At 41.1% G+C, this 19,733-nt stretch overlaps 1 protein-coding gene across 7 annotated transcripts in view; it reads right to left on the bottom strand.

Annotated features, from left to right (window-relative positions):
- pudp (pseudouridine 5'-phosphatase) overlaps nucleotides 1–19,023 on the bottom strand; it is a 92,604-nt gene extending 73,581 nt beyond the window's left edge. For 4 of the 7 annotated variants that reach the window (XR_009807282.1, XR_009807283.1, XM_061904750.1 and 1 more), the window contains exons 1-3: nucleotides 18,862–18,964; nucleotides 17,914–18,132; nucleotides 11,206–11,435 (exon numbers count right to left, since the gene is read on the bottom strand). Coding sequence is in view for 5 of the 7 variants with exons in the window: in XM_061904750.1 (XP_061760734.1) it covers nucleotides 11,206–11,435; nucleotides 17,914–18,132; nucleotides 18,862–18,931 (519 nt within the window). In the remaining 2 variants the exon portion in view is untranslated. Of the gene's footprint in view, nucleotides 1–2,841; nucleotides 4,650–11,205; nucleotides 11,436–17,913; nucleotides 18,133–18,861 lie in introns of those variants that run through there. The other 3 variants (XM_061904748.1, XM_061904751.1, XM_061904747.1) reach the window with 3 other exon arrangements.
- Nucleotides 19,024–19,733: the final 710 nt, after the last annotated feature.

Here is a 19,733-nt window from a genome sequence, read left to right on the forward strand (position 1 = left end):
GAGAAGATATTTGAGATATAAATAGTTTAATAACAATTCCTGCGTTGCTGTTAAACTGGTGAATGAGATCATAATCTTTTTCAAACACTGCTTTTGTAAGATTACAGGTTGAGTACAGTACATAATATCGGACCAGGAAAAGAGCAGATTATAGTTTTTTTTTGTTTACCATGCACTGCTATCCATTTTCTAATGATTGTCCCCGTTGACAAAAAAGCTATAACTTGTCAAATGTCTATTAATAAATGGGTGCTTCATGGAAATTGAATAACAAACGTAGTTGCCTTACCAGATACACCTCTCAGTACGTATCACAATCTTGATGTAGAATACGGATAAATAACTCTTTTTGACACTCTTCAACCCAGAAAAAAATAGCGAGTACACTACAGCCTTTAGACTCCCTTTTTACACCAGTTGATCTGCCGTTTCTTTTCTTTTTCTCCTATGTCCCACTCTCCCTTGTGGAGGGGGTCCGGTCCGATCCGGTGGCCATGGATGACGTACTGGCTGTCCAGAGTCGGGACCCAGAATGGACCGCTCGCCTGTGTATCGGCTGGGAACATCTCTGCGCTGCTGATCCGCCTCCGCTTGGGATGTTTTCCTGCTGGCTCCGCTGTGAGCGGGACTCTCGCGGCTGTGTTGGATCCGCTTTGGACTGGACTCTCGCTGCTGTGTTGGATCCGCTTCGGACTGGACTCTCACGGCTGTGTTGGATCCATTATGAATTGAACTTTCACAGTATCATGTTAAACCCGCTCGACATCCATTGCTTTCGTCCTCTCCAAGGTTCTCATAGTCATCATTGTCACCGACGTCCCAGTGGGTGTGAGTTTTCATTTCCCTTATGTGGGCCTACCGAGGATGTCGTAGTGGTTTGTGTTGTGGTTTGTGCAGCCCTTTGAGACACTAGTAAACATTGATTGATTGATTGATTGATTGATTGATTATGTGTTTCCTTTAGTAGTATTTCCTTCTTTCCTTTTATCATTATTTTGCACTAAAGTATTTCATTTCGCATTCTTAAATAATCAAAAATATGCATCTAAACCTTCAAAACATGCCTGCTGTACTCAAGTTCAAATCCAACCACCACACTTTCTGAAATCCATGTTTCCCTTTTCCTGAAGTAAATATTGGTAGAATTTTGCAATTCACTTCACGTACATAGTGCCTATCTTAGCATACTGACCAGAACCATTGGTCTCAAAGACTGAGCTAGAGTGAACAACAGATAGCTGACTTATTTAAATTACTCCTGTAATTGTTGTAGAAAATGAATAATACAATTGTTCTTTTTTATGAGTAGCTCAATCACTTTGTGTATATAAACGGACTAAAAGTTCTAGGGAGAATTTCTGCTGAACTGAATGTGGCATTGTTGTAGCCTTGATTTGACTGTGGCATATACACTTACCCTCAACAATTAGCTGCATAAGCAGACAGCTAAAAAGGCACGATTTGAAAAAGAAATAATACAATGGTACCTCAAATTTCATATGCCTTGGTTCCAGGCAAAAAGCTTTATCAAAAATATGCCTTGGTTTTCGAGCACTGTACTATATTTTGCCACTTTTATCGAGCAATGTAGCGCAATCAAGATTGAACTATGTTTTAAAAAACAGTCAGTACAATGCACACCAGTTGTGCCTAAAACGTCCATTGAAGCGGAAAATTACAGCTGTTATGGACGCCGTCATTAGCTGTGAAGTGTTAGCGAGCACTACACTCAATGCCTACATCTTTGCTCCACACAAATCACCACTCTGCAGTGTTGTGAGCCTGGAAAAAAAACAGTGTGCATCACGCGTGTACAGCAAGCAGCGGCGAGAGAGTAAGCGGCAGTGACAGATTGTCCACAACATGTCCCAAATGAACCTGAAGGCAAGGGGGTAGGCTCAAGCAAAGTAATGTGTAACATATCACCATCTCTGTTCTCTATAGCAGAGAGGAAAAATAATAGCCATCCATCCATTGCAGATAAATAATAGCCAGTGTTGATAACAGTTATTAGAGGAACCACATTATACGCTACATGGGCAATTGAGACACATTTAACACATTGACTTAGGGTGAGATGCGGTGTCCAGGTTAATGACGGAAGATCACAGCTAATCACCAGTCAGAGCAAGGTTGACATATTTAAATGGAAAACTATGCACAACGATGGAGCTTTTTTTCTTTTAGCCTAAAATTAACCTGGGCCTTTGGAGTATGTGAAAAATACCCAAATAGAAGCTCTACAAGCAAATATTGTTGCATTTGAAGCGATTGTAATGTTGATAATAGAGGTAAATATTGTTATTTACAGCTCCCTTCCCCCATTCACACCACATTCTACAGAGGCACTATAGAGAGCCTGCTGACCAACAGCATCTCTGTCTGGACTGGAACCTGCAATGCCTCAGACTGGAAGTCTCTCCAGAGAGTGGTGAGGACGGCGGAAAAGATCATCAGGACTCCTCTTGCTCCTATCCAGGAGATCGCAAAAAGCCGCTGCCTGACCAGGGCTCAGAAAATCTGCAAAGACTCCTCCCACCCCCACCAAGGACTGTTTTCACTGCTGGACTCTAGAAAGAGGTTCCGCAGCTTCCGAAGCAAAACCTCCAGGTTCTGTAACAGCTTCTTTCCTCAGGTCGTAAGAATCTTGAACACATCATAATTAAATTATCCCCTCAACTCCCCCCAAAATGGATTAACTCGCTGGAATAGAAAAGACAATAAAACATACATCCATAAACGTGGACGCATGTGAAAAAGTGCAGTATTTTTATCCGTACAGTAATCTATTTATTTATTTTATATATTTATATATTATTTATATATATGTATTCAATTACATATGCACCTTATTGTTTTTTTTAATTCACCCATTCAAGGATCCAAAAAAAGGGCTGATGCAGTTCTGGCCAATGAAAAGTGCGTAAAATAAAACCATAGAACTGCTGCTTGCTGCGGAAACTGACAACACGGGGACGCCGTGGCGAAGTTGCTAGAGTGGCTGTGCCAGCAATCTGAGGGTTACTGGTTCAATCCCCACCCTCTACCATCCTAATCACGTCTGATGTGTCCTTGGGCAAGACACTTCACCCTTGCTCTTGATGGGTCCTGGTGAGCGGCCATGGCAGCTCCCGCCGTCAGTGTGTGAATGTGTGTGTGAATGGGTGAATGTGGAAATACTGTCAAAGCGCTTTGGGCTCCTTAAAAAGGGGTAGAAAAGCGCTATACAAGTACAACCCATTTGCCATTTACCAACACCAACGGCTTTACTACGCTGCTAAACAACCATGAGCACGACAGGGAGTCGTCGACAGTGCAATACAGTGTTACCAGACGTGGAACCGGACTTAAAAGTGTTAATGGGAACTCTACAAAACACTGTAAATAAGACACGAAGCGATGTCAACAATATCCAGGAACAGGTGTACAAAAAGATGTTGCAGATCTCCAAGAACAGATGGTCGAATACAGAAAATAATCTCATAATGATATGATGAAATTTACAAAATCCAAAGAAGAAATGAAGATTCTCAGTGAAGACACCACAGCATTAAAACGGAAGGTGTTGTGTTTACTAAGTGGAGATGACGGCAGACTGACACCAGGTGGCAGTAATGTTTAAAAATGTATTATATATATAGTCAATGTATATATAATAATAATAAACAATACTACTGAACTGGCTGGCCTGGGAACGCCTCGGGATCCCCCGGGAAGAGCTAGACGAAGTGGCTGAGGAGAGGGAAGTCTGGGTTTCCCTACTTGACCCGACCTCGGATAAGCGGAAGATGATGGATGGATGGATGGAATACTACTGAACTTATCTTAATGGACATAAAAAAGAGGCTTCACGGTGGCAGAGGGGTTAGTGCGCCTGCCTCACAATACGAAGGTCCTGCAATCCTGGGTTCAAATCCAGGCTCGGGATCTTTCTGTCCGGCTTCCTCCCACCTCCAAAGACATGCACCTGGGGATAGGTTGAGTGGCAACACTAAATTGGCCCTAGTGTGTGAATGTGAGTGTGAATGTTGTCTGTCTATCTGTGTTGGCCCTGTGATGAGGTGGCGACTTGTCCAGGGTGTACCCCCCTTCCGCCCGATTGTAGCTGAGATAGGCGCCAGCGCCCCCCGCGACCCCAAAAGGGAATAAGCGGTAGAAAATGGATGGACTACTGAACTATATAATGGAGTGTGACAAAATCCAAGAGTGTATGCGTGTGACTATGTGTGTAGATTAACTGAAGTGTGTGTTACCAAAGTGTTGACGACAGCGAAGGAACGATGAAGTCCATTGGGCAGGCAGGATCAGGGGCGAGAGAGAGGCGTCAGAGTCCAGGGGCGAGCGAGGAACGAGGGAGGCAGTGGAAGTCCAGGGAAAACAGGAGGAAAACAGGTTCACTATAGGAGAAACTAAGTTCCTGCGAGGATCCCTGGGTCCAATGGTCTTTTAAGCAGCTCACCTTCATTAATTCCAAGTGTGTGGAAAGGCAATCGTCTGCAGGCTTGTAGCTGCGTGGGCGTGCTGCTCTCAGCGTGAGAAGGGGCATGTCCGAGCGTGCTGTCAGCTGAGAGAGCGCATGTGGGCGTGACTCGCGGTACGCTCGTCATGAGGCACAGATGAGGACGCAATGGAATGCGCCCTGACCGTGACTGGAGGTGGAGAAACCAAAAGAGGAGAATGCCAAGCATCAAGACAACATCCATTGGAACCACAGCAGTGTTGTGTAGAAAATCAAACTGGAGATAGAAGCATGTGCCAACAGATGCAACTAAATAACACTGATTTCAATAACTTCAGGGAGGAGATGGCTGCATTGAGACAACAGCTCAATGCCAGACAACAAGGTATCACTAATCTGGAGAATATCAGTGTTTTGGAAAATTTCAAAGAGGAAACTGATCAGTTTACACGACAGAATTACATTATCACTGCAGGGCTGCGTATTAATCCTCGATTCTATGCAAGAGCAGTTGACTACAGAAGAGAACCACACGACATGGACGCTGCTTCAACAAAGCAACAAGTGCTCAACTTTCTGCAATGTTGTCGATATTAACACCATTGATGCTTGCTTTTCACTGAATAGAAGAGGCAACAACACCATGCCAGTCATCATTTTGAAGCTTGCCAACAGGAAATCCAAAGTGCAATTGCTGACACAGGGAAAAAAGCTGAAGGGAACAAATGTGTATATGAACGAGCACCTCTCTAAACGCAATGCTGAAATCGCCAAGAAAGCATGTGACTAAGGAAACGGGGGAACATTCAGGGAACTTGGGAGCACCAGCTGCCAAATCTACATCAAACTGAATGGGAGTCCAGAAGCAAGACTTTTAGTTGTCAGGGATCTGAACGAATACTAGAACCAGACGAATTTTAGAATCAAGAGCAACCAAAACAACAAAAAACGAACAGGCAGATATTTATTCAGGTGCACATTCATCTACACTTATGAACATTCATAGGGCAACATAAAAGATACTTAAACATGAATATATGGAACTGAGAACATTCAGCAGCATAGATAACAAGAGTCTGGAATTAGATAAGGATAAAGATCCAGATACATGTGTTTTATTTCATACCAGGAATACGTGTTTTTATTATACAGACGAACAATATAATGGAAACATTAAATCGACAACAAACTGTCGATTATTCATTTAAACAGCAGATGTTTGTATACAAACTACAATAATATGAAGCCGTTTTTGGAACAATTCAATTATATCAACAGAAACAACAAGAACGGAGGGGGAGTAGCTGTGTATGTGATGAAAAACTAAAACTACAAAGTGGTAAAAAAATATGTTATTATCTATTGATGATATCTACTACTGTATATAAGGCAGGGGTGTCAAAGTCAAATACAGAGTGGGCCAAAATTTAAAACCGAACAAAGCCGTGGGCCGAGGTTGAACAAATTAACCTTTTAATAGGGACCCAAACAAGTTTTGCATTGAATATTGAACAAGCAAGGCTTATATAACTTTATAGTGACATGCAAAATCAAGTTGTTTCAAATAATAATAATAATCAAAAAATATAAATGGCATATCAAAATTTTAATAAAAATTGAATGCCTCTTTTCGGCAGCGGGGTTTGGTGATAGCGGGGGTTGGTGATAGCGGGGGTTGTATATTGTAGCTTCCCGGAAGAGTTAGTGTTAAATAAATAAATGGGTTGTACTTGTATAGCGCGTTTCTACCTTCAAGGTACTCAAAGCGCTTTGACACTACTTCCACATTTACCCATTCACACACACATTCACACACTGATGGAGGGAGCTGCCATGCAAGGCGCCAACCAGCACCCATCAGGAGCAAGGGTGAAGTGTCTTGCTCAGGACACAACGGACGTGACGAGGTTGGTTCTAGGTGGGATTTGAACCAGTGACCCTCGGGTTGCGCACGGCCACCCAAGGGATACTGGGTATTTGTTCTGTTGTGTTTATGTTGTGTTACGGTGTGGATGTTCTCCCGAAATGTGTTTGTCATTCTTGTTTGGTGTGGGTTCACAGTGTGGCGCATACTTGTAACAATGTTAAAGTTGTTTATACGGCCACCCTCAGTGTGACCTGTATGGCTGTTGACCAAGTATGCCTTGCATAAACTTGAGTGAGTGTATAAGCCGCATATATTATGTGACAGGGACGGCACGCTGTTTGTATGGAGGACAAATGGACGTGGCGACAGGTTGTAGAGAACGCCAAAGGCAATGCCTTTAAGGCCCACCCCCAATATTGTTGTCCGGGATGAAATTTGGGAGGAGCACTGTACTTTGGGAGTCTTCCGGGAAAATCGGGAGGGTTGGCGAGTAAGAGTATTAGCGGTGAATGCGGTGCTACAGCGGCGGGCAAGCTCTAATGTTAATTTGACATTGCCTCAAGGGCCAAATTTGGCCCGCGGGCCAGAGTTTGACACCCATGATATAAGGGGTATAACCGTACACAATATTACCGACTTGAAGTGATATACATGCTGGTAAAAGCAGATTTCTATGCAGCTCTGTATCAATGAGAGAATGGTGGGCCTTAGAGTACCTGATGTTCCATCCATCCATTTTCTACCGCTTATTCCCTTTGGGGTCACGGGGGGGCGCTGGTGCCTATCTCAGCTACAACGGGGCGGAAGGCGGGTTACACCCTGGACAAGTTGCCACCTCATCACAGGGCCAACACAGATAGACAGACAACATTCACACTCACATTCACACACTAGGACCAATTTAGTGTTGCCAATCAACCTATCCCCTTTGGAGGTGGGAAGAAGCCAGAGTACCTGGAGGGAACCCACACAGAAAGAGCCTGAGCCTCGGATTGAATTTAGGACTACTCAGGACCTTTGTATTGTGAGGCACATGCACTAACCCCTGTTCCACTCTGCTGCCTGACGTATTTAATAAAGACACAAAATATTATTTAGGACTGTGTCTGAAAAATAAGTGGTGAGTATGTATTTGACAGTGTACATTTTCAAAATATATAATCTGATACTTTTGAAGAGGGCAGGGCAAGGAGGGTTTTATTTGCAATCTAAAAGGCACACCTTCACTAACGAATAGCTTGCAGACATACGCAGAAAATGGGCTATAAATGTGACTGTGGAACAATACATATTACCTGGACCATATTATAATACATTTCTAAAGGTAACATATGCTAGTCGGTGGTCTTTCGTCTTGTACTTTTTTATGTTAAACGATTTCAATTTTGAGCAAGTGTCTTACAGTGCACAAGTTTTAGTAACAACAAAGCTTCTCAGTGTGCAACCACGAAAGCAGCAAGAGGGAAGAGAGCAGAGTGTCAGACCTAGTTGCAAAAAGTTGAAGGGAAAAAATATTTGACTGCATATGAATTGCTTTTCCTGTGGTGAGGAAAATAAGTCTGGCTACTCCATAGACCACATGCCACTATTGCAAATAGTTGCTTCAATGTAATGTTCTATCTTCAACAGTAATACCATAAAGAGTGCATTTTTAATATGATATGAATGGAAATGTAATGTCAGTCTTTCATATTTCAAAAGGAAAGTTTGTGCTTTATCCTGTGGAGCCTCTAGCTGTTGGAACATGGTCTATTGATTGTATATTACATAGAAACAAAGTATTCATGTCACCAAATTACTGTGCTGCATAAAACAGGATTTTAATAGTGCCTTTCACTTTAAAATAACCATAAAAAAAAGGAAACTTGTTGATTAAGCCAATATAAGAGTTAGCAAAGCTCCAAGCCACCCCTTTTCCATGCACTTGTGATCTAAAGAAAGCCCTGCAGGGGGCTTCATCTGCCTCTTTGAAGTCTGTGATGATTACGTAACCAGCAACTAAAATTCAAATTGGGAAAAGTGGGTGAAGTGGGGATGGTGGCGAAGGAGAGAGTGGAAAAATGAATGAATGTTGAGCAATTTATACCTTGCACCAGAGGGATGCTGTAAGCTGCTGTGTGGGCCAAGTGGTTTGAAATTAACAAAGCCCTGGCTGCACTCAGCCACTCGCCCATCTATAATATTTAGTTTGAACTTGTTTCAAAGGCATATCACTTTTAATATTTTAGAGAGTTGCAAGAACAAAAAGTGAATCTGCCGGGCAATCTTGAGCCTTTCTACGGAAAATTCTGCTCCTGTGTTCACCAATGATGAGTGAGGCTGTGCTAAAACGCCTCTCACTCTCAAGAGTCATTAAAATGTCTTACAACTTTACCACCACGCTTGACTTTATTGTGGCATGTCTTGCACTCCACCTCTTCCTCTTTTTTGTTTTGTATGGTAAAATAATCCCACACCGCTGACATTTTTACCGATAACTTTTAATTCACACGGCCGTCATCACGGTTAGAACACAGACCTGTGGATGTGTTGAAGGTGTGCTGGAAAATGCGGAACGAAAATTAGGGAGCAGCAGAAAAGTGGAATGTATTATTTAAACTGGTGCGTTGGAAAACACGGACCCTTTTTTTTTTTTAACTGGATCTGGATCGGCATTTTCCTATGCCTTGCCGATACGCTTTTTTTGGCAAATATCGGCAGCCGATCCGATCCAAATATCGGATCGGGACAACCCTACCTGCACAATACCCAAAGCGCTTTCCGTTATACATCATATTCACCCTTCTCACACACATTCACACACTGATGGCAGTAGCTGCCATGCAAGGCACTATCCGAAACCCATCAGGAGCAAGATGGGTGAAACCTCTTGCCCAAAGACAACTGTGGCCACGACTACGATGGTAAAAGCTGGATTCAAACCAGGAACCCTCAAGTTGCTGAAAAGGCAGCTCTACCAACTGAGCCACACTGCCAAATTTTGGCAGATATGTAGTGCCGATTTAAACATCAGCTTATTCAAACACAACTTTTAGTTTAACAAAAATAATATTTAATAAAAGGGTATTACTATTTTTGCCATTCAAATATTGCTAAAAACGCAAACTTGACAGTGTAAATTTATGCATGGCCTTAAAGGGGCTGGTTGCAATATTTAGACAGGGCAAAAACTTTCCAATGTATTCCACACAGTATATCCCTCGCTCTTGCGGCTTCTCGTACGTAATGACGTAACGATGTGCGTACGTAACAAATGAACGCACATCAGATTTAGGTGTTGTTAGCAAATAATAGCAATTTCGGAAGGTAGCGCTAGCCCAGAATCAGAATCAGAGATACTTTATTAATCCCCGAGGGGAAATAAAAATTTTCAGCTGTCATTGAATATATATTCTATCAGAACAACATGACTGCAAATTGTTTGTAGCTTCTCTTGGTTTTGTATGTGTGCACATGCTCACTGCTCATACGGGTTGACGAGACCGGGTGAGTGATGGCTGTACACAGCAACCATTTTTTTCAGACCGTTAGAAATTTGTATTACATAAACTTTGTAGTTGTGAAAACAATTGACAATTGTCAAACAAATGTCCTGTGTTAAACCACTAATGATAACATAACGTGGTGTTCTTGTTATATTTTTTGCTTTGAAAAATGTTACTGTGAGGAAGTTGCAAACAGCACCTTTAAAGGGGAACATTATCACCAGACCGATGTAAGCGTCAATATATATCTTGATGTTGCAGAAAAAAAGACCATATGTTTTTTTAACCGATTTCCGAACTCTAAAAGGGTGAATTTGGCGATTGAAACGCCTTTCAATTGTTCGCCTGTCGGAGCAATGACCTTTCACCCGTGACGTCACATCGTGAAGCGACGAGCCATTTTCTCAAACACATTACACACACCAAGTCAAATCAGCTCTGTTGTTTTCCGTTTTTTCGACTGTTTTCCGTACCTTGGAGACATCATGCCTCGTCGGTGTGTTGTCGGAGGGTGTAACAACACGAACAGAGACGGATTCAGGCTGCACCAGTGGTCAAAAGATGCGTAAGTCCCTCATTTGTTCTGCACACTGTACCGACGACAGCTTTGCTACGACAGAGATGGCAAGAATGTGTGGGTATCCTGCGACACTCAAAGCAGATGCATTTCCAACGATAAAGTCAACAAAATCACAAAGGTGAGTTTTGTTGATGTTATTGACTTATATGGAGTGTGCTAATCAGACATTTTTGGTCACGGCATGACTGCTAGCTAATCGATGCGAACATGCTATTTAGGCTAGCTGTATGTACATATTGCATCATTATGCCTAATTTGTAGCTATATTTGCATCCAGCCTTTCCCTCCACCCACATTTAATGCCAAACAAACACATACCAATCGTTGGTTAGAAGGCGATCGCCGAATTCGTCCGTGCTTCCTCCCGTGCCGCTGTCTGTCGTGATATGGCTCAAAAGCTTCTGTTTCTTCTTTAATTTCGTTTTCGGTACCTGCCTCCACACTCCAACCATCCGTTTCAATGCATGCGTAATCTGTTGAATCGCTTACGCCGCTGAAATCCAAGTCTGAATCCGAGCTAGTATAGCTATACATTTCTGTGCTATCTGCCATGTTTGTTTCTGTGTGGTCACGCTGTGACGTCACAGGATAATGGACGGATGGATATAACGACGGTTAAATCAGGCACTTTGAAGCCGTTTTTTCGGGATATTGCGTGATGGGTAAAATTTTTAGAAAAACTTCAAAAAATAAAATAAGCCTCTGGGAACTGATTTTTATTGGTTTTAACCCTTCAAAAATTGTGATAACGTTCCCCTTTAAATCCTACAACTCTAAATATAAGTATATAAATAATAAATAAATGTTTGCTCACAGAATCTGGAGAAGCAGGGGGCTTGAATCTGCTGGCACAAACAAGGAAAGAGTCCGGCTTGGGCTTGGAATTCTTCACCTCGGAATCGTCTCCAAGAACAATGTGGTCAAACAAAGCGAAGAAGGCTTTGTGCTGGCTCGTCTTCAATTGGAAGGTCGCACCTGCTGAGCTGGTCGCAACAGCAATGGGGACCCCGTGTTTCTTTAAGTGGTTCATCAGCCTCTCCACACCTTTTCAGAACAAAAGCAATCTGATTCAGACTCATTGATGTTTGCAATAATACTTTCCTGGAAAAGGAATGCATCTGTGATCACGTTTTCAAACAATAAACCGATTTCTACTGGTATTGGGAGATATGGCTTAAAATCTATGTCGCAATATATATTGTAGCCTCCTGCTATACCAATAAATATCACAATAATTTATTTGGTACGTAAATAATAGAACCACTTTGAAATGGGTTACGAAAGCCCCCCAAAATGTAATATTGGCTTTGTTTTACTACAACATTTTATGAAACATTAAATATATGTTTCCTTTTGCACTAAAATAACAATTTTAAAAGGTTCAAATTAGGGCTGGGCGATATATCGATATACGCGATATAGAAAATGACTATATCGTGATATTCGAGTATACGTTCTCACGCAGTTGCTTTTAGCTGCGGGCATTACACACTTCCCACTCCTTCTTGTGTCTCCTCACAAACACACGCGCACCTTCTTACATACGTCACATACTGTCAGGTCATACGTCACATATGTATACGCTCTCGCGGAGCAGAGAGGTAGCAGCATGGGTAACATTAGCTGCGATGCTAGCGAATTCGTGTGAGTGGTAATACAAGAGAAAGAAGATGCGGATCTGGTAACAAATGAAGGAAGAATTAATTTCCAAGAAAAACAGCAGGGGGTCCATCGTCTGGCGGTGGTTCGGCTTCAAGCGGGAAGATGTCGAATAGACAACTTTAATTTGTCAAGTGTGGGGCACAAGCGTTTCTACCAAAAGTAGCATTACTGCTTATATGTAGCATCATTTGAAAAGTCACCCGCTAATAACTGTTTAATAAATACAGTTTTGGTCAATTGACTTAGTTGTGATTTCCTTCTCTGCATGAAAGTTTAAAATGATAATATGTTAATGCAGTATAAACAAGAATGTTTTAATGTAGACACATAGAATCATCATACTGCTGTGATTTTATGAATCAAGTGTTAATTCAAGGCTAAGGCAAAATATCGAGATATATATCGTATATCGCGATATGGCCTAAAAATATCGAGATATTAAAAAAAGGCCATATCGCCCAGCCCTAGTTAAATTTAAATTGATTTATTGATTGAAACTTTTATTAGTAGATTGCACAGTTCAGTACATATTCCATACAATTGACCACTAAATCAACTTGTTTAAGTCGGGGTCCACGTTAATCAATTCATGGTAATTAAAAGGCATTAAACACATCGGGTTATTGTTATTGCATTTAAAGATCAATTTACAAGTGTATATTCCACATAGCCTGCCATAATCTAGTATTAGGTTGGAATAAAATAGAAAGCTTTATTGACATTGTATTAAATGCTTCATAATTTATGTTTGCCAACTCTTTGTCTGCCATTAAGAGAAATACAATCATTAAATAGTAAAAACAATACGATGGCTAAAACTACTCAGATAAAACATGTAGCAGGTGGTACACACATTGTTAAATATTAAACACATATTGTAGGAATTTGTTAAAAAATTCAGCTATTTCATTTGCGCTACGTGGGCCGTTTAGAGTACGTTAATAATTGGCAACAAGTGTGTGAGCATTTACGTATACATATATGTGCACAACAGGCGAGCTAATCAACAATTATACCTGTCAATCTGACTGACTGATATTTAATTGTTTAGCCTTCCGCCCGATTGTAGCTGAGATAGGCGCCAGCGCACCCCGCAACCCCAAAAGGGAATAAGAGGTAGAAATGGATGGATGGATGGATGGATAGCCAAGTTTGAAGCAAAGATGGTAATACTCTAATTATGCCACTAGCAAAGTAAGATTTTCATGGTATGGAAAACTGTCTGTTTAACTGTGCATATGACAATAAACAATCTTGAATCTTTGCTTCTGTGTTTAAAGCGTCATGTTAATAGATTGTTTTAAAGCCCATCCATCCATTTTCTACTGCTTGTCCAGTTTGGGGTCGCGGGGGATGCTGGAGCCTATCTCAACTGCATTCGGGCGGAAGAGTATTTAATAAATACTTTTGGTCGATTGACTTAGTTGTGATTTCCCTCTCTGCATGAAAGTTTAAAAGTAGCACATATTAATGCCGTATGAAGAAGAATGTTTTAATGTAGACACATAGAATCATCATACTGCTGTGATTATATGCATCAAGTGTTTATTCAAGGCTAAGGAAAAATATCGAGATACATATCGTATATCGCGATATGGCATAAAAATATCGTGATATTAATAAAAGCCAATATCACCCAGCCCTATGATAGAGTGATTGGAGCACATTCTTGTACGTCACAAAAAACATTCATGAAGTTGGTTCTTTTATGAATTTATTATGGGTCTACTGAAAATGTGACCAAATCTGCTGGGTCAAAAGTATTCATACAGCAATGTTAATATTTGGTTACATGTCCCTTGGCAAGTTTCACAGCAAAAAGACGCTTTTGGTAGCCATCCACAAGCTTCTGGTTGAATTTTTGACCACTCCTCTTGACTAAATTGGTGCAGTTCAGCCAAATTTGCAGTTTTTCTGACATGGACTTGTTTCTTCAACATTGTCCACATCATCTCAATGGGGTTTAAGTTAGGACTTTAGGAAGGCCATTCTAAAACCTTAATTCTAGCCTGATTTAGCCATTCCTTTACCACTTTTGACATGTATTTGGGTTCATTGTCCTTTTGGAACACCCAACTGCACCCAAGACCCAACATCCGGGCTGATGACTTAAGGTTGTCCTGAGGAATTTGAAGGTAATCTTACTTTTTCATTGTCCCATTTACTTTCTGTAAAGTACCAGTTCCTTTGGCAGCAAAACAGGCCCAGAGCATAATACTACCACCGCCATTCTTGACGGTAGGTATGGTGTTCTTGTGATTAAAGGCCTCACTTTTTCTCCTCCAAACATATTGCTGGGTATTTTGATCATACAACTCGATTTTTGTTTCATCTGACCAAAACAACTTTCCTCCAGAAGGTCTTATCTTTGTCCATATGACCAGCAACAAGTGACTTCATGAAATGAATCTTGCTTTGTAATTCTTCCGAACAAAAAAAAAAATAGAAATATGACAAAAATTTTATTGAACAGATTTTATTTTGATAGCGATTATATTTCCCCTTAATTGCAAAAAAACCTGTGGAGGTGATTTGTTATGATGCATTTATTCTTTAAAAAGGAAAAAAATGTGAATATACATTTAAAACAAATCTGTTATTATTAAGTACAGTATTGACATATTTTTTCTTACATAATACCGTTTTGTTCTATTTTTAAACTGTTGCTGCTTATTGTAAAATGTACATTGTTGAGGATTTTTTTTTTCTTTTAGAGATTTCGCCAATCCTTTTAGTCGCTCGGTCTTTAATAAAAACGATTGGCAATAAAACTAGCAGTTATTTTTGGTGTTATTATAGCCCTTACTCATGTTTAGAGACTCGGTTTGGATTCTGTCGCGCCAAGTCCGTGACGAAAAGTTAGCTGACGATATACTTGCTTCAAGCCGCCAGTGTCAACTTAAATTGTGAAGAAGATCGCTGTCTGCTATATCTTGAATATATTCAAGTACATCCACAGTGCGAACACGCTGCCTCCACTCCAAACAACACCGTGCGTACGTCTTGTGTTAATGTGTATGTCTGTGTGTTATGGTGATCATTTCTCCCATGGTCTGTGAAAACACCGTATTGGCGGAAAATGAACAAGTGCTGTGAGTCTAGGTGTGAAGCACATAAGGCAGACGTGTGTGCACGGAGGAAATACTTGGGTCCCGTTCTTCGCAGAAAATTGGTAATAAAAGCTAAAAAGTGAAGTATATTTATATAGCGCTTTTTCTCTAGTGACTCAAAGCGCTTTACATAGTGAAATCCAATATCTAATTTTTACATTTAAACCAGTGTGGGTGGCACTGGGAGCAGGTGGGTAAAGTGTCTTGCCCAAGGACACAACGGCAGTGACTAGGATGGTGGAAGCGGGGATTGAACCTGCAAGCCTCAAGTTGCTGGCACGGCCGCTCCACCAACCGAGCTATACCGCCCCGAAAAAAAAAAAAAAAGACAAAATCATTTGTCTTCTGGGCAGTCAACACCTCCAGATCCACCGACAGGATTTAGAGAAAGGAGGGGTGAGCAGAGCCCATGAAGGAGAGTTTGAATTCTGCTTGGTAAGATTCAAGTACCACAGCTTTAGGAGAACTCGTTTCCGACCGCATAATCGAGATGTGTTTTTCCGATCTTTAAAAACCCCATCCTGCTTAAGATGTTTCCAACAGTTGTAGAAAGCTTATTTCAAACTAAGTTATTTGGGTAATCAAGACTAATTTTGTGCATGAAAACTGACTGAGTCTCTTGTGTGAAAGATGGCTAAAATACAGTGTAAGACATGTAATATTTGTTAAATTTATTTAACTGTGATTTGGTGATGGAAATGAAAAGCCCCATTTTCCTGGGAAATTTCCTCTTTTGTGAAATACAAATGTTGACATGCATGGACTAAATCAGTGTTAGCCCTGGGCTTCAAGGAGGCAGAGGGGTTAGTGCGTCTGCCTCACAATACGAAGGTCCTGAGCAGTCAGGGTTCAATCCCGGGCTCGGGATCTTTCCATGTGGAGTTTGCATGTCCTACCCGTAAATGCGTGGTACTCCGGCTTCCTCCCACTTCAAAAGACATGCACCTGGGGATAGGTTGATTGGCAACACTAAATTGGCCCTAGTGTGTGAATGTGAGTGTGAATGGTGTCTGTCTATCTATGTTGGCCCTGCAATAAGGTGGCGACTTGTCCAGGGTGTACGCCGCCTTCCGCCCGATTGTAGCTGAGATAGGCAACAGCGACCCCAAAAGGAATAAGCGGAAGAAAATGAATGGATTGATAGCCCTGCCTACTGATTTTGGTGGGTGAGTTTGACGGATAAAATAAATTCATGAAAAGTTTATGAAATACCTAAATAAATAATTAAATATGAATTAGGTCATGAAATCAATATTTAATTAAAATATTAAGTAAATATTTAAATAATTAAAAAACTATTAAATAATGACATGGATTTTAAATCAATTACTTAAAGGCCTACTGAAGTGAGATTTTCTTATTCAAAGGGGGATAGGAGGTCCATTCTATGTGTCATACTTGATCATTTCGCGATATTGCCATCTTTTTGCTGAAAGGATTCAGTAGAGAAAATCGACGATAAAGATCGCAACTTTTGGTCGCTAATAAATAAGCTTCGCCTGTACCGGAAGTAGCAGACGATGTGCGCGTGACGTCACGGGTTGTGGAGCTCCTCACATCCTCACATTGGTTTACAATCATGGCCACCAGCAGCGAGAGCGATTCGGAACGAGAAAGCGACGATTTTCCCATTAATTTGAGCGAGGATGAAAGATTCAAGGATGAGGATGGTGAAAGTGAAGGACTAGAAAAAATAATTAACAAATAAATAAATAAAAAGACAGGGCAGTGGGAGCGATTCAGATGTTATTAGACACATTTACTAGGATAACTCTGGAAAATCCCTTAGCTGCTTATTGTGGTACTAGTTTTTTAGTGAGATTATATAGTCGTACCTGAAAGTCGGAGAGGTGTGGCCACGGGTGTGGTGACCGCCAGTGTCCCTGAGGGAAGCCACGTTTCTCGACGAGGCGAAGCAAAGGCAGTCGGTCGGGCCGGGCTGAGCTTTTTTTTCCCCTCCTCCATGGTGGAAGCATCCCACGTTCGGGGGCGGCCGGTCGGAGGAGGCACGAGGAACGACGCAAGCTCCGCACAAGTCTACGGTAAGAGCCGACTTATTACCACAATTTGTTCACCGAAACCTGCCGGTTGACGTGTGGTAGAGAACCATGTTCGCTTGACTGCTCACCTTCGGGAATGTAAACAAGGAAACACCGGCTGTGTTTATGATGCTAAAGGCAGCCGCAATACACCGCTTCAAACCTACATCTTTCTTATTTGACGTCTCCATTATTAATTGAACAAATTGCAAAAGATTCAGCAACACAGATGTCCAGAATACTGTGAAATTATGCGATGAAAACAGACGACTTATAGCTGTGATCAGTGCTGGAGCAAAATGTCCGCTACAATCCGTGACGTCATGCGCACGCGTCATCATACAGCGACGTTTTCAACAGGATACTTTGCGCGAAATTTAAAATTGCAATTTAGTAAACTAAACCGGCCGTATTGGCATGTTTTGCTATGTTAAGATTTCATCATTGATGTATAAACTATCAGACTGTGTGGTCGGTAGTAGTGGGTTTCAGTAGGCCTTTAGGAAAATATCTAAATAATTAATAAATTATTACATGATGACATGGATTTTAAATTAATTAATGATACAGTTAATAACACATTTACAATTGTAAATTAATTTATGACATTTTTAACTAATTATTAAAATATCTGTTTATAAAATGATGTCCCATTTGACCCTTGAGAAGTACGGTAATATACGGTTAGTACATAGGATTTTTCGAACATACCTGGCATGAGTTTAGCAGAGGGAAATATCCTCTCTTGTATTTGTCTGCTTTCAGCAAGAAGTTCCTCGGCTGTCATTGGAAGCTCCAACGAGTCCCGGATCATTTGAGCTGCATCCAACGCTTTTGCGCCCATCACTTTCGACTTCAGTCCCCATGTGTACTGCTTCCCAAAACGGTCACATACTTGCTGGAAGGACACGGAGTACAGTCGCTCTGTGTCTGAAATGAAAACATATGCATAGAAAATGATAATATTTGGACTGGATATGAAAATTGAACAGACAATTAGCTTCCTCCCACTTCCAAAGACATGCACCTGGGGATAGGTTGATTGGCAACACTAAATACTTTTTTGCCCCACTGTATTTGTACCATGAATTGATTGACGTGGACCCCGACTTAAACAAGTTGAAAAACTTATTCGGGTGTTACCATTTAGTGGTCAATTGTACGGAATATGTACTGAACTGTGCAATCTACTAATAAAAGTTTGAATCAATCAATAACAAGGAAGTACTGTTTGGCTGGGAAATGTGCAAGTTTCATAAACAAAAAAAACAATCCATCCATCCATGTTCTACCGCTTATCCCCTTTTGGGGTCGCTGGTGCCTACAATCGGGCGGAAGGCGGCGTACACCCTGGACAAGTCGCCCTCTTCGCAGGGCCAACACAGGTAGACAGACAAACAGGCCAATCACGAATGGTCAACTAAAATACAAATATATACAATATATAAAACAAACCGTGTACGTTACATTATTTAAATGAATCAAATCAACTCCATGTTAGTCCTGCAGTGCCAGCAAAGTAGTTGAAGGAACGTTCACACAAAAAAAATAACGTACTAAAGTGGTCCAAAACGTTGTTCAAAAATATTACATGACTGTTTCTGTGTGGTTGTTAAAGTGAGAGAAATGCTACAGTTGTGAAAGAGTTGTGTAGAGTACCTAATAACAATCCATCCATGTCGAATATAACATGACTCACGGGTTTGTAGACGCAACTTGCCGTCGACATGTTTGCCGCTTTCACTTCCGTGTTTGGAGTGGTGACGTCATGGCAAAAGTACAGCGCGCGAGGAGCACCAAAATGGATTGAACGCGTCGAGCTTTCGTCAACAATGTAGGAATTTGGGCTGTTACTCATTTTATAGACAATTGTGGCATTTTTTACTATTAAAAAATATTTGAAAAGTTTTAATTTTGTTTTTTGATTGATTGATTGATTAGATTAGATTAGATTAGATTAGATTAGATTAGATTAGATTAGATTAGATTAGATTAGATTAGATTAGATCAGGGGTCTCAAACACCCGGCCCGCGGGCCAATTGCAGCCCGCAAGACATTATTTTGCGGCCCGTACCTTAATGTGAAAATTTAATGTTGGTGCGGCCCGCAAGTTTTATATGAATTTGATTGATTGATTGATACTTTTATTAGTAGATTGTACAGTTCAGTACATATTCCGTACAATTGACCACTAAATGGTAACACCCGAATAAGTTTTTCAACTTGTTTAAGTCGGGGTCCACGTTAATCAATTCATGGTAAAATGACACTTTACAGCGTCATACTTTTATACCCTCGATTTTTCCGGGAAACTCACGATTTTTAGTGCCCCTCCAGGGGTATTCATTCTCCCGAATTTCACCCTAACAACAATAAAGGGGACACCGTGGAGGCATTGCCTTTAACGTCCTTTACAACCTGTACAAACAGCGTCCCAGCCCAGCAACATGTTGTATTTGGCTTCTGTAGACGCAGTAAGCGACTGCAAGACATAACTGATGAACAGCCACACAGGTCACACTGAGGGTGC

This window comes from Nerophis ophidion, linkage group LG06 (genome assembly GCF_033978795.1).
Source record: "Nerophis ophidion isolate RoL-2023_Sa linkage group LG06, RoL_Noph_v1.0, whole genome shotgun sequence".
Taxonomy (NCBI): domain Eukaryota; kingdom Metazoa; phylum Chordata; class Actinopteri; order Syngnathiformes; family Syngnathidae; genus Nerophis; species Nerophis ophidion.